General features: G+C 43.0%; 1 protein-coding gene across 6 annotated transcripts; it reads right to left on the bottom strand.

Annotated features, from left to right (window-relative positions):
* Positions 1-5: 5 nt before the first annotated feature.
* Positions 6-10,342, bottom strand: LOC122404047. Of its 6 annotated transcripts, none has more exons than XM_043407949.1 (16): positions 9,979-10,342; positions 8,109-8,255; positions 7,057-7,083; positions 5,925-6,121; positions 5,071-5,212; positions 4,866-4,962; positions 4,081-4,197; positions 3,683-3,835; positions 2,853-3,129; positions 2,505-2,780; positions 2,228-2,435; positions 1,984-2,168; positions 1,610-1,902; positions 1,133-1,372; positions 291-473; positions 6-189 (listed from the first exon to the last, which is right to left on the bottom strand). In XM_043407949.1, the coding sequence occupies exons 2-16, from the start codon at positions 8,237-8,239 to the stop codon at positions 31-33; spliced, it is 2,685 nt and encodes an 894-aa protein (XP_043263884.1). In that variant the 5' UTR covers positions 8,240-8,255; positions 9,979-10,342; the 3' UTR covers positions 6-30. The 6 variants fall into 6 exon arrangements, with proteins under 6 accessions (XP_043263884.1, XP_043263876.1, XP_043263849.1 ...); XM_043407941.1 differs by having other exon boundaries at positions 2,865-3,129; positions 4,003-4,197; XM_043407914.1 differs by having other exon boundaries at positions 4,003-4,197.
* Positions 10,343-14,155: the final 3,813 nt, after the last annotated feature.

Raw genomic sequence — 14,155 nt, forward strand, 5'->3', positions numbered from 1 at the left:
GTCTACCAAAACAGACAGCATCGAGTCGGGCTAAGGACTTGGTTTGTCCATACCAATTATCTCCTCGAACAAACTATTTCTTCCCTCTATTCTCTCCTCGATAGTTTGCAAGGCAAATCTTAGCGTTGCCGCTGCTAAATCACCGACCGTCCAATGTCTGTCCATTAGGACTCTACTCACAGTGTCTAACTAAAAAATAATTCACGGGGTCGACAAAGTGTATTTTCTTATTCTAAACATCGTGGACTAGTTTCTCATTCTCTCTAACTAATTAATATGATATTTACTACCTTGGACAAGTTGGGATTTCCTGCTGTATAATACACTAGCTTTGGTACACCCGCTAAAGAAGCGGCAAGCCACTGAATAACGAGTTTCAACTGAGGATCCCCTCTTAATCGGGATCCACATCCCCAATTACCAGTAGCAACGGCTAATAATCCACCTGACTGAGGACTACTGTCTCTCGGTATCTAAAAAGTGGCGTTAGTAAATATGAAGTAATACAATTATTATTTTGTCTCGATCGATGCAAACTAATTATAAAAGAAAGAAAAAAAAAAAAACATTTTAGTAACCGTACAAAGTCGGCGAATTTTGGGCAACGTTATTGTGGAAAATATGGAAAGTTATATAAACACAAGTTAAATATCGATTATAAAGTGTACAAGTAAAAGACATCAGATAGAATGAGAGACAAATCATTAGTTGTTAGAGCTATGACTACATCATCTTAAATTAGAAGCATATACAGGGTGAGGTATAATTTTAGACGGTTATGCTTAAAACAAACTACCGGAATAACTCATTTACTTTCGACAGTAGACAAAAAATGCTTAACGATGAAAAATGGCATCATTGTTTGAATCATTTTTTGTTTATAACCAGACGTAAATAAGTTATTCCAGCGATTTGCCCTACGAGCTTCACCATGTATGTTTGTTATCGGTCATGCGACAAGTTGTTAATGTATAAATAAAATCATCAATCCTCAATGCCTTCGTCTGTTAGCCGGATCAATTAAGCTTTAAGACTTAACGAGCAAAGGCAGACGTGAAATAATTTCTGGTATCGGTTCATGCGTTACATTCACGAAACAGAATTTACATATTTGTAAGACAAGTTTGCTCACGTTAAGTGTAACATGCGATTCGAATTCTTGCACAAGGTTCTCCATAACAGTTCCAGGTGTGCTTAAAGAAACAGGATTAGATAGATACACGGTAGTTTCGTCATCGACCAATGTTTGAAAAACTTCGGATGTAAATGTTACCGTCCTAAGTTTTCTACGTTGGATATCCTTAACCTCTTTCGATATCGTATGATTACTTAAAGCATCTTCGTAATACTCTACGTCTTCAGACTCAGAGACCTGCGTATCGTAATGATCTGATGAGATTTGGCTATGTACAAAATATTATCTGGGGCGGCATTAGTTTTTAGTTTGTCTCTCATTCTTCGTCGATAAAATTGCGAGAAATAAATTCATAATCAACCTGATCGATCTCGATCCATTCTAATGCAATTTTTCATTTTTAATGTTATCACCTCCGAATCAGATAATCTCGATTGAAAATTAAAAAAGAAATATAGCAACAATGTTTCTTACTGATTGCTGTCTTCGATTTTTTTGACGGGCCAGCTCCAAACTCAAACTTCTCACGGCCAGAGCTAACTTGTGCCTTTGATTCACGTCGACGGAATCAATGAGGGGCTGCGGTTCGCCCTCTTGAACCGGAACGCCGGCGAACGATTCGCTGAGCGCCCTCTTTAACAACGAGCCCGCGAATCGCACTACCGCCCTGTCTCTCGCGTCCAACTCGCGGGATTCGTCCGCCGCTATCGGGTCTTCCAACCATTTTGCCAGTTGCTCGTAAACCTCCTCGAGCTCCGAACAAAAATCTGAACGCACGAAGATAAGTCGGTACGCTTATATTTAGAGGCTGACGAAAGATGTTTCTGTTGGTGTTTCGTAATACTTGCCGGAATTGTACTCGGTGCTGAAACTGTATCTACTGCTAGCGCTCGTGTCCCTTCTTTGAAGCGTGGATTGATTCTGTCGAAATCTACCCAGCCATTTTTGCTCGGCTTCCAACGATTCCTTCAAAAACTCTTCGTCCACGGTTTCGTCCCGTAAAACGAAACCCCTCGAACCCCCCCTTTTTACCCTAAAACGTTAAGTAATTAAAGGACACCGAATAGCGACGGTGTACGCGAGCTTCCTTACTTGATGTCTTGGTCGTAAACGTGACTTCCGGACACGCTTATCCCCACCGCGTAGCTACTCTCGCCGGACGACGTGTTCGACGAAGTAGCACCGGTAGCCGTGCTCTCTCGCTTCAAAGCGTCCCTCAACCGTTGAGCAAACGTTCCTCTTCGCTCCGGGGTGTCCAACTGACCACTGTACCGCCTACTAAACTTCTGTTCCTCCTCCTCTGCAAGTTACAACGTTACAGGATTCAATATTTTCGCGTTATTACCGATCAGCCGTGTGTATCGCGTACCAAGATCTTCGTCCACGATATCCTTCGCGCTATGAAAGCTGTCCGTGCTCTGACTATTACAGCTACTGTACACCGACATCTGACCCAGCGATTTCCGCGTGACCGGTAGAACCTCGCCGCTGGACCCAAGAACGATAAACCGACTTCTTCTGTTGGTGCAACTCGCGTCCTTGCACATCTTGTGGGGGCTCGGCGGTCTTATGGACTTCCCGTTCGGTCTGGTACGAACTTCCGTCAAGATATCGTACTTGCTTTGCTCGTTCGGCGCGGATTTCGCTGAAGCAAAATAAGAATCGGTAAGAGCGTTACGACGTGTACGATTACGTTTGGTAAAAATGTACGCCGTACCATCTTTCGCGCCATTGTTCGTCGACAACGCTTTGTCGTCGCCTTCCGTTTCCGGGGGAGTGCTGCTGAAGCTCTCCCCGATCGGCGACAATCTTCGAGAACTTAGTGCCCCGTCCGGATCTAGTTCCGATCTTACGGGATCGGTCGGACTACTCGGTACGCGTCTCTGTCGAAATCCAAGCAGAGATTTGTTCATCTCTCGAAGTATATTGTCCTCCTCGAATTGCGACAGGGGCAGCCTCGAGTAATCCTCGGGATCGATGCAGCACACTGTCACCTGCAACGCATCGTTCAGAATAACGGAGCACGTTAAATATCGGGTTGCAACACAGGCTCCCGTTTAACACTTTGACTGCCACGTCATCCACATATGGGTGACAGGATTTTTTACTATGGTACTAGAACAATTAATTCTCAAGATAATATGTAAAAGTTGAAATTTGAATAGGATTTATGAATTTTAGTGAGGTTACAAAAATAAGTGCTAAGACAAATTTTAACTTATACAGTTTACAATTGTCTAAAACCAAAGTTTTGGTCTGGCAGTCAACGTGTTAAGCGAAAGACGAAGTATAATCTTCTCTTTAATATTCGGTGACAAATAGCAACGTTTGAACGAACGCTGTTACGCTTTTTGGCACAATATGCGCAAACCGTGCATTTTGAAATTACTCCAACGTTTATTTTTATATAAATAAAAATAAATTACGTATACGACTGTAGTTGAGTTGTTTGCGCATCTATTATGCGAACCCCTTCCAGAATAATGTCCAGGGTGTAGCGAGTCAACGTGTATTACAACCCAATGGGCACTGGGACTCTGTACTCACTACGTTTGGCTTCGGTAAACCTTCGAACGTGGCCCTATTGCGAGGATCGTTTATTCTAGACACGTGCCTGACGCCCTCTACAATCAAAACTTCGTTGTCCTCCAGCGACTCGACCGACAGTATCGCCGCGAGCATTTCGGGATGCGTTGCTATCTGAAGACAACAAATAAATTACTATAATTTTTCGTTGCCCCCCCTCGTCGCGCCAAGTGCAGTCTCGGACGTTCGGTTGAATTATGTTCTAATTTTTTTTTACGTGTGGACTACAACAGATTAACTCAGATTCGAAGTTACGTTTCTCACGCGCTTCAACTATTTACATGTACAGTTTCTTGCGTAACATCACCGTCAAGTACGCCGCCGCCAAACTTCGCGCTCGCGAAGCAAACGCGCAATACTTTTGTTTCGGGCTCCATTCGCTCCAGACGACCCTCGTGACGTATCATCAACGGGCACAAGGGAACGTTGCTCTCCAGCCAGTCCTCGATGGTCAGCCATTGTTTCGACGTCATCACCTGAAAGACGTGTACTCGTGTTACATGGGGTAGAACAATTATACTTATGAAACCTGGACAAGGAAAATTGTAATACTATACTGGGTGTTCGGCCACACCTGGGAAAAATTTTAATGGGGAATTCTAGAGGGCAAAATAAGACGAAAATCAAGAATTCCAATTTGTTGATGGAGGCCACCAAAGTTCCACCAGTACTGAATTTTTTTCTAGAAAGTGGGTAGGATTTCGAGGGTATGTCTATTCACCAAAAATGCTTGTAATTGACCCATGTAACTAAATATAATTTTTTTAATATGATTTGAAATTTTTTAATTTAGTCGAAAAATTTCACACCTTCTCGAATTTTTTTCTCGAAAATGGGTGGGATTTTGGGGGTATGTCTATTCACCAAAAATGATTGCAACCGACCCCCGCAACCAAAAATAATTTTTCCAGAACGATTTGAAATTTTTCTTTTTCGTCGAAAGTCACCCAATTAGATTTTCGGCGAGGAATTTTTTTCTCGAAAGTGCGTAGGATTTCGGGGGTATGTGTAATTACCAAAAATGATTATAATTGACCCCCGCAACCGAAAATAATTTTTTTAGAATAATTTAGAATTTTCGTCTTATTTTAGGCTTTAAAATCCCCTATTAAATTTTTCCCCAGGGAACACCCTGTATACGGACCTGTCTAGAGATGACCAGTTTCCCGTCCAGCGCGCTCTCTGTCTCAAGGTAGTCGTAGTAGTGAAATATGCTCTTCAGTTTCGCTTTCTGTCCGTTGCTGTAAACAACGAAGGTGTTTTTTATATTTCCCTTCGCCACGGCCGGTCATCTTCAAACTTTTGATGACTTTACGCTACTCGGTACATTTGGGCCTGATTCTCCTTACTTGCGTAGATGCTTGAAGAAATTCGTGAAATTGAAGTCACGCAAGGTCGGATGAGTTTTCGCGGTTCTCTTTGGATACGTGGAGAAGAACGCGTTCGCGATCAAAGACGAAGCGAAGGCGTAGCTGTATTCGACGCAGTCACCTACGGCATAGGGTACAATATCGTCTTCCTCGGTGTCGTATTAAGCGGTTAACGCCCGGGGCGATCGGCTGAAAAACAAAGTAGCCCTTGGAAATTCTCTTTGAACACGGCTATGTAATTTTATCAAATGTTTTTCTATCGTTTCTAACGTTCGAGCACAGTGCTTTATAATAATGCTTATTTCTGTGTAAATTACAGCGCACAATATACAGGATGTTCGGGGAAAAATTTTAATGGTAGATTCTAGAGACCAAAATAAGATAAAAATCAAGAATAACAATTTGTTGATTGACGCTTCGTTAAAAAGTTATCAACGTTTAAAGTTCCGCCTGTGGAACGGCAGTCCGCGAACAGCTGCGCGCGCACGATAGCGTGATAGCGTGAACTTTAAACGTCAATAACTTTTTAACGAAGCCTCGATCAACAAATTGATATTCTTGATTTTCGTCTTATTTTGGTCTCTAGAATCTCCCATTAAAATTTTTCCCCAAAATAACCGGTCTGAAAATTTAGCAGATTTCAGCGCAGGCGCCATTAGGAAACGGATGAACATTCGATAAACTTACATACTCGTTTTCAAAGAATATTTCCAGATGCTGCTTTACTTGTCAGCTCGCCACCCTGGCGTGATCCCGCGAGGCGGAACGACGAAGGCTCGTGATCGCGATCAGCTCTGTCCGTTCTCTACAAGCGGAGAATCAGTTCAACTCACCTTGCTGTTGGAGGCTGAAGTGCAAGCCTTGCGGTGGTTTGCAACACCTCAAGGCCTTTGCTCTCTCCACCATTCTTGGTATCGTCTTCGCGAGGATCTGTTCACGTTCAGCGGCCTCTAGATCGTCGTCCAGGAAGGTCGCCAATCCGGAGAACAATTCAGGGTCTTGCACATCCTCTTCGGGATCGAGGCTTATACTGAAAAGAAGCGACGAACTTGAAAGCGTCCCCGTTGAATCCGGAGGACACGTATAGCACGACAATTTAAAAAATATCCCCGAGGAATGAGACAATGGTGGGGGGTAAAGACAGAGAGAAATAGTGTTAAAATTATTGTTTCTGTTTTGCAAGGTATTTTTCAAGATAATGCCATTTTTTTTTTGGACTTCCCATTCAATGAATCTCACTGAATTTCACTTAGTATTTTTGATCCATTAAATACATAAATAAATGAAAAATACACCGAGGATTCGTTGTACGTGGTGTCTGTCTGGAAGCATTGAAGTGATGACAACGGTCGACGCCATATTGTTAAAACGTTCTTCAGCCGCAAGGATATTTTCTAAGTTGTTTAACTATACGAAACATGTAATTACACGGGACACATTAAGTGGTTCGTAAAGTATCAGGCACTCAATTTTGGTCAATTTGGAGAATATATAATATTTTTAATAATGATGTGTCTCCATCGTGCGTTGGATGTTAATTTGAGTATACAAGAAAAATTTTAATGGGGGATTCTAGAGACCAAAATAAGACGAAAATCAAGAATATCAATTTGTTGATCGAGGCTTCGTTAAAAAGTTATTGACGTTTAAAGTTCACAGTATCACGCTATCGTGCGCGCGCAGCTGTTCGCGGACTGCCGTTCCACAGGCAGAAGTTTAAACGTTAATAACTTTTTAACGAAGCCTCAGTCAAGGAATTGATATTCTTGATTTTCGTCTTATTTTGGCCTCTGGAATCACCCATTAAAATTTTTTCCGGGGTTGGTCGAACACCCTTGTATACGTGCCTGATACTTTTAAACGCGTCTTGTATATAAAGTGGGTGATAGTTGTAAAAAGGTGTGGCGTTTAAAAGCATTCGGGTACATCTTTTATGAATACTTAGAAATACTTTTGTTCGGATACCTTTTCAGTATGCACTGTTCCTCGTATCTTTTTAACAGCATGTAGCAGAAAAATCGAGTTCGTTAATATCTCCGCGTGGGGAAAAAGTGTTAGTCTGGTTTAAATTCGAAACGCGAATTATAGCATTCGGAGCGCTGATCGGTCGGAACTCGTGTATCGTGGATAGAAGACGTATTGTTGTAGTAAACTATTAACTTTTCGGGTATATTCGAAAGATAATTCAAAAGCTATACAGCCTTCCACTATTCACTAAACTGACTAAAATGTGCTTTATCAACATATAAAAAAAACAATTGATGTTTTCATGTTCGTCGTCAACGAATTAAACTAGCGTATCGAATATATCTCTGTTTCTTGTTCTTTGTGATCAACTAGCATCTATTTTAGTTCGACGATTTGAGACACAGAACAACCTTTCGATTATTATATTATTTATAGCTCAACGAGTTGAATAAAGTCCTTGGATTCGGTTCGACGTCGGTCCGAGTCGTCCATCCGCAGCCTTATTTCTTTAAACAATATCAAAGGACGCTCGATAGCTAAGCAGACCTTGGTAATCTAATCGCCCGGTTTAATTCTCGTCCCTCGTTTTCCACGCTCAAGTTAGCGTAGAATGTAGTACCTCGGATATCTTATTAAACTTGTCGAGATATAAATAACCCAGTTTCCCTGTTTTCCTTCTGAAACTAACGAGTATACATTTTAAAAATTTCGAACAACGAATAATAAGTTTAACTATTCATTATCTACTGTTTAAATAAAATTGTACTTGTATCTATTTTCTATAGATTGATTTTTGTATTCGAGCATCCCTCGAGTCATCGAATGAGCAGTTACGGGACAGCGCATGCGCAGAGGCGTTTACCCCTTCCCTGTCCGTTCGTGCGCCATGGCCTCCGTGCGTCAGGTGTCCAACGAGCGCACAGAAAACGGCCATGGGCCTTGGGACTCTCTTCGCGCGTCGTTGCTCTCTCGTACGTGTTCCCTATACATCGTTTCTTCTATCCGCAATACACGCGACGTTAACAGAAATTGCTGTTCGTTGCACTTACTTGCACATGTCGTGCAGTCGTTGCATCGCTTCCAAGAGATCCTCGGAATTTCTGGCATCGGCCGCGCGATCCAGTTGCTTCACCACGGCTGGCCACCATGGCAGATCGCAGGGCAGCATCACCAGAGCCATTCTGATCGCCGACGATCTAAAGGATCGAAGAATCGTTCGTGTTCGCGCGTCCGGACGGGAATGGAAAAATTAAACAATTAACGAACAGAAATAAAAGTGATCGAACGTAACGAAACAATTTGTCTCCTCGTGCGTATTGTAACCGTGTTTCTATTTCTATTTCTATTTCTGTACGCATCGAGAATCGTACAGGTTCACGCGCGTACGAAATACACGTTTACTCGGGCTATGGTTCGCGGTGTTAAACATCAACGGCATAAATACCGGGACGCCTCGCGTTACATGCAAGAAAATAGATCGTCAGTCGGCGAACCGAATTTCAGAAGGGAAATCCTCTTTGGCGATAGGCCCACGGATCAGTTCCACCGAAACCATCTATACAGAGCGGTCCGCTAGAAATAGGACACCTTCGTTTCATTAAAGAAAACAAAGCTGTCTGTCGAGCCCCCTTTACGCACCCCTGTCCGCAATGAAACTATTGTCGCTGTGAGATACGTGTTTTGTTCACCCGTAATGGCGTACAGTTGTCGTTGGAAATACGTATTGTTTTAAAGTAACTGAGATATTAGGGTGACTTGTTTCTAACGGATCACCTTGTATACAAGCTGTGCGTAAAACTCCCGTAGGTGGGACGAGCGTGTACGCCAGCCAACATCTGGACACTTGTTGTACGAATTGTGTATATCAACCACAATCACGGTACGCTTTGTACGTTCTCGAATGGGCTTCGATTCGCAAAATTAAATTATTTGTTATCGTCCCTATCGATAAATTGCTCGTTTCTAATCGATAATTTAAATAAAATTAACGGTTCAACTATTTCCCCTTGGATTCGACATTAATTATTATCCTCTTTGAATAATTTTAATATTAACTATGGGATCCGACGCTTATCGAAAGGTAAGCGTTTACCTACATTCCGAAAGCAATTAGTGCAAGTTTAAAACTGGCGCGGGAGGTCTAACGAATCGTCCACAAAGGCGTACGTATCTTTACGCGCGAATTGTCGTGTAAAAATAACTATTCCATAGTCGTAAAATGAAACCGGGTCTCATCACGGGCTCGTGTAGCTCGACACCCTTTGTCCCTTGTGTAAAAATACGTGTTGTATTCTTTGGAAAGCACCGAAGATCCTCTCTATTCGTAACGCAAGGAATTTCTTACGAGCGATTATTTTCTTTCGCGGCTATATCAAGTGATCGAGAAAAAGATTACAAAGATCGAAGAACTAGCTTGATGTTATTATTGCTCGAAGGAAAAATTGAAAATTTTTGGTTCGATTCGGCCAATCAGAGTCATATGAAAAACATAATATAAAAAAAATAATCTATAACCGAAACACTAATATTAATTTTATTCCTTGTTTAAGAGGGTTTCAATCAGATACGAATTTTACGCCTCTCTGGCGACAAATTATGATCTGGAATATGTTTCGAACTTTCATCCAGTTTAAATTTCAAATCGTTCACCGTAGGTCTGAGGAAATGTCCGACAGAGGGGTGAACGAATGGATCTGGGGTGGCCACGCGGATCTCGAAACTGCTCGTGCGCCAGGCAGAAGTGGTTGTCTGGTCTGGTTAGTAACCTCTCGACACGAGGAGAGTATAATTAGTTTCTCTCTAACGAGCCGGCTAGAAAACTTCTATAGTCCGCGAAAGTTATCGTGGACAGACGAAGGGAATCCGTTGCACGCGATGCACGGGCCACGGCCCCTTCTAAACTAGAATTTACATAATCACCTATTTCGCTCGATACACGTTGTCGATCAGCTGACGTGATCGAAGCGTGAACGAAGAAGTCACATCTTAAAGTGTGCCATTGCGTCAACGAACACGCTGCACCACCATCGTTCGTGGATCACTCGTATAATTTTAGCTTAGTCTTCGAAACGTAGAAACACCGGCATACGGACGAATTCGATGGCGATCTCTTTCTCTAATACTTCGACGATTGTCGACGGTAATGTTTGTATTCGTTTGGTACGATACGCTCCGGTAAGTTTGACCACCGACAGGCCTGACGCGCGCGATGTCGAATTGATCGGCACACGATGCTGAGAGGAAGAACCGAATATACATTCGCGATTAGGTGACACAAAGCGGCGAAATGTACCACCGTTAACTACTATCGTCGTCGCGCGCACCCGATCGCTGGCTTTCCTTTTACTTTGTCTACGTGCCGCAAACCGCGGTTGGCGTTGTACGCGCTATTTATAGAGCGGCGCCGGCGCCCTGCCAAACCCTATATAGAATTTTTGACAGCGAGCTTGTCCGTTAGTCTTTGTCGAATATGATGACTCTACGCGATCACCATCATCGCTTTTACACGAAACAAACATAACCCTGTTCGGTTTGTGTTCGTTTCTACGTTATGACGACGATACGTCAATATTTATAGATTTTCCGCCCCCAATCGATCATAGATATACAAGAATTCTGCTTTATCAGCTGTACGAAAGGAAAATAAGCACCACAAACGAGGTATACGAGTAGATCTTTCACCTAGTGTGTATTATGTATTTTTTCGACCCATTTTTATGGGGTCTCGAAACCCCATTACCATTTTCGTGTAATTCGCAACGTTACCAACAGATTCAGAAATGAATTTCAATCCCTTCCATAGACAACTCACATTACAGCTGTCTGTCTATCAATACTAATTCAGCGAATAGTTCCTCAACTGACCGCCATCCACGAGAAGAGGTCGCTACAATCACCTCCGAATTTTCATGTCGGTATGGCAGTTAGATTGGGCGCGAAAGTCTATGAGGTGAAAAATCTACTCGTATACCTCGTCTGTGGTTATATTTCGCACGTACACCGTTGCATTCGTCGTTCGTATTTTTGACAATGGGAAAATCTCTTACCTGAACGGAAATTGTGTAGCTCACGGCGGAGAAATAGTTCGTCAAATCTGTTCCAACAAGTCTGATGTTACTATTTGGCGATACGGTAGGATCTTCTAACCTCTACATTATCCACAACTGTTACGGTAGTTATTATTTCCAGTAGCAGCTCGAAAGATAAAGAACAAAGTTTCTCGTGTCCATCTCCCTTCTCTGCGTTTCATTTCGCCCACGGAAGCAATCGTGTACGTCTGTATTTGCACAATTTCCGCGAGTCCCTTAATATTTACGAACGGGGACCGTAAGAAACGACGAATCCGATTGGGCAATCAGGCAATCACTACGTAGGTGTACCCTCGGAGGGTGGAAAGTCGGGTTCCGTTTGGGGTGGATCCAGCAACGTGACAGACGACTTCGCGAAGACGCGTTATTCAGATTTCTCTATTCGATTATGCAAATTAATGTGAGACACATAAAACTGTCTGCGGGGCCGGACGGAGCGGCGGGGGGGTACGGCGGTCGTCCAGGAGAAACGATTTTTATGCTTCTTCGGGAACGAAAGTCTGCCGGCGCCAATCTTTCTTCCCCCCTTGGTTCTCTAACTCTCCAGGTTTGTTGTTCCCTTTCGTTCCCCGTGCCTTCTTCGCTTCCCGAGCGTCGTAACTTCTGGCATGATGCCTCTGCTGGGGGGCAGGAGGAGAATACTCCGCGGTCTACGGTGGTTCCCCCTCGCCTCGTCGTGCATATGTCTTCCCGAGACGAAAAATATTGCACGCGAGAACGGTCTTGTCGCGATTCCGATGCAACTTCGGGTTTAGAGTGCTCGACGCACATCCTCCTATCCTAATTTTGTTAGGTTTGCCCATAAATAACATAACCTTGTCGGGGACCGGTCGACGTGGTAATAAAATTGGACACAGAATATTTTACTCGAAACAAAGTTTCACAGGATGTGTCGACAAGCAGGCTACAAGCACGTAAGGTTTATGTATTATCAAACACTAACAGATATCGAAACAGTTTACACTAAATACTTATGTGGCGACATCTCCCACACTCGCCAACAGAGGGACACTCGACTGGCGTCTCAGGGCCTGACTCAGGTAGGGCTAGGTTGTTTCAAAGGATTTTTTCCTCGATGTGTGATCAGACGTACTGTTTAAATCGGATCGACCAAGTACCACCGAATGGTAATGGTACCCTTAAAGAGTTAACGGTCAATATCGGTGCTTCGGAACCCGGGAAACGATGAAGTATCATTTCGGTTCGCTAGTAACAACGATCCGTCTATATCGAGTCCGGAACACCGCGCAACGAGCTATTTACAGCGAAAAAAGGGGGTGCAAAAGTCAACCGGGAGAGATTGGTATCGCGTCGCGAGTGGCCCGATGGCGATTATCGTTGCGTGCGCGACGAAAAATGAAAGCCCGGCGACATCAATTTCAACATTCGTTCGAAATATCCCGGCGACAGGGCACGCCAGCGGTATAATGGAACACCGTGTATTTAGATTGCGACCGGTAAATCGAGTTGCCGGAGCCGGGGGGCCGCCGGCAGATACCGCGAAAGGGAGAAAACGGTGGATGGGCGTTCGTAGAGGGGGGACGGGGGAGTGGTTGTTTTAACGAAATCGCGGTGATGCCATGCAAATGGCTCGGTAACAGCTTCCGCGGCTTCCTGTGCCCGTCGCCGGACCGCGCCGCGGCTTAACTCGATTCCATACATATTTTAACACGGCCGAAACCGTAAGAAAATTGCGTGATATGCATAAACGACTTCGCCAAACTAGGTTACGTCGACGAGCGAAACCCTCACCGCAGAATCGTTTTCGACGATCCCTTCTGCGAAACACCGCCGATCTTCGCTGTCGTCGAAACGATCGTTGGACAGGCCTCGTAGAAACGCTGCATGGGTAAGTTATAGGTTAGGTTAATAACCTTACTTCGATTCGGTACTTGTTCTTATTTTTAACTTGGAACATTCCTAGCAAACCGTTCAACGATAAGGGTGAGTTCATTCGATTCGTCTAATTCAGTAAATTATTGATATGCATTTCATTATCTGCGAAAATTTTTGTTATTTTTTTTGTAAACTGCTTGTAAAGTTACAGTAAAAGAAGTAAGGTTAAGTACATTTTTTGACTGGTGCACAGGAAGAAACAAGTGACTATCGTTGCTATGTTCATGATTGATCTAATTTGATAATGCTACATTGTCAAATGGGATTTTGTAGAACGTGTATGCATAAAAATCATTTTTTTCCTCATAGACTTTGCGTGAGTCGGTCAGGTAGACAATATGTGCTGCAACAATTAACCCCTCCCCCCCAATATAACCCAGACCTACTCAGGCAGTACTTATAGGCAGACAGTACATGCAGCAACAGTAAAAAATGTTGCCACCGCCCTCTGACGGTGTTTACGGGTAATAGTGATTTATTCAATGAAATATTAGCAGAAATAGCAGAAATTTTATTCAATAAATGTTTAACAAACTAGCATTTGACTACCTGGCATTTTGAACACAGTAACACGACAGTCACTTGTTTCCACCTGTGAATCTGACAAAATATACTTAACTTTACGACAAGTTTATAAAAAAATAACGAATTTCCGCAGATAATGAAATGCATATCAATAATGTACTGAATTAGACGAATCGTTCGTTGAACGGGCCGTTTACTAGGAATATACCTTGAATTTTTTAGGTTATAATTTTGATAAATCACACAGAAGTCTGTTTACGAGTTGATCTGAAATTTTTATTCGTTATTCGGTGAATACAATTTACCCATTTCTCTTAAGCCCCTTTGCTTTGCAACAGGACTCTTTATTTGTGATAAACTCCACATCGACGCTTACGATCGCAAAAGTTATACATGTTACAGGTTAACAAATTCGCGACAACGTTGTAATTAACGATTAGAACGAGCGAAGTATATCGTGGTTCCAGGTACGATGAATACTGTACTGTGTTTTCGGGCTGTTCTTCGTAGTTTATAACGTCCAACAAAATCTAACGCACGCCTGTAAATCAAAGTCTCTCCGTAGATCGGTGAAAAGATCCCGACAG

Source organism: Colletes gigas, unplaced genomic scaffold (assembly GCF_013123115.1).
Source record: "Colletes gigas isolate AHSC1104 unplaced genomic scaffold, ASM1312311v1 Colletes_gigas_Sc00002, whole genome shotgun sequence".
Taxonomy (NCBI): Eukaryota; Metazoa; Arthropoda; class Insecta; order Hymenoptera; family Colletidae; genus Colletes; species Colletes gigas.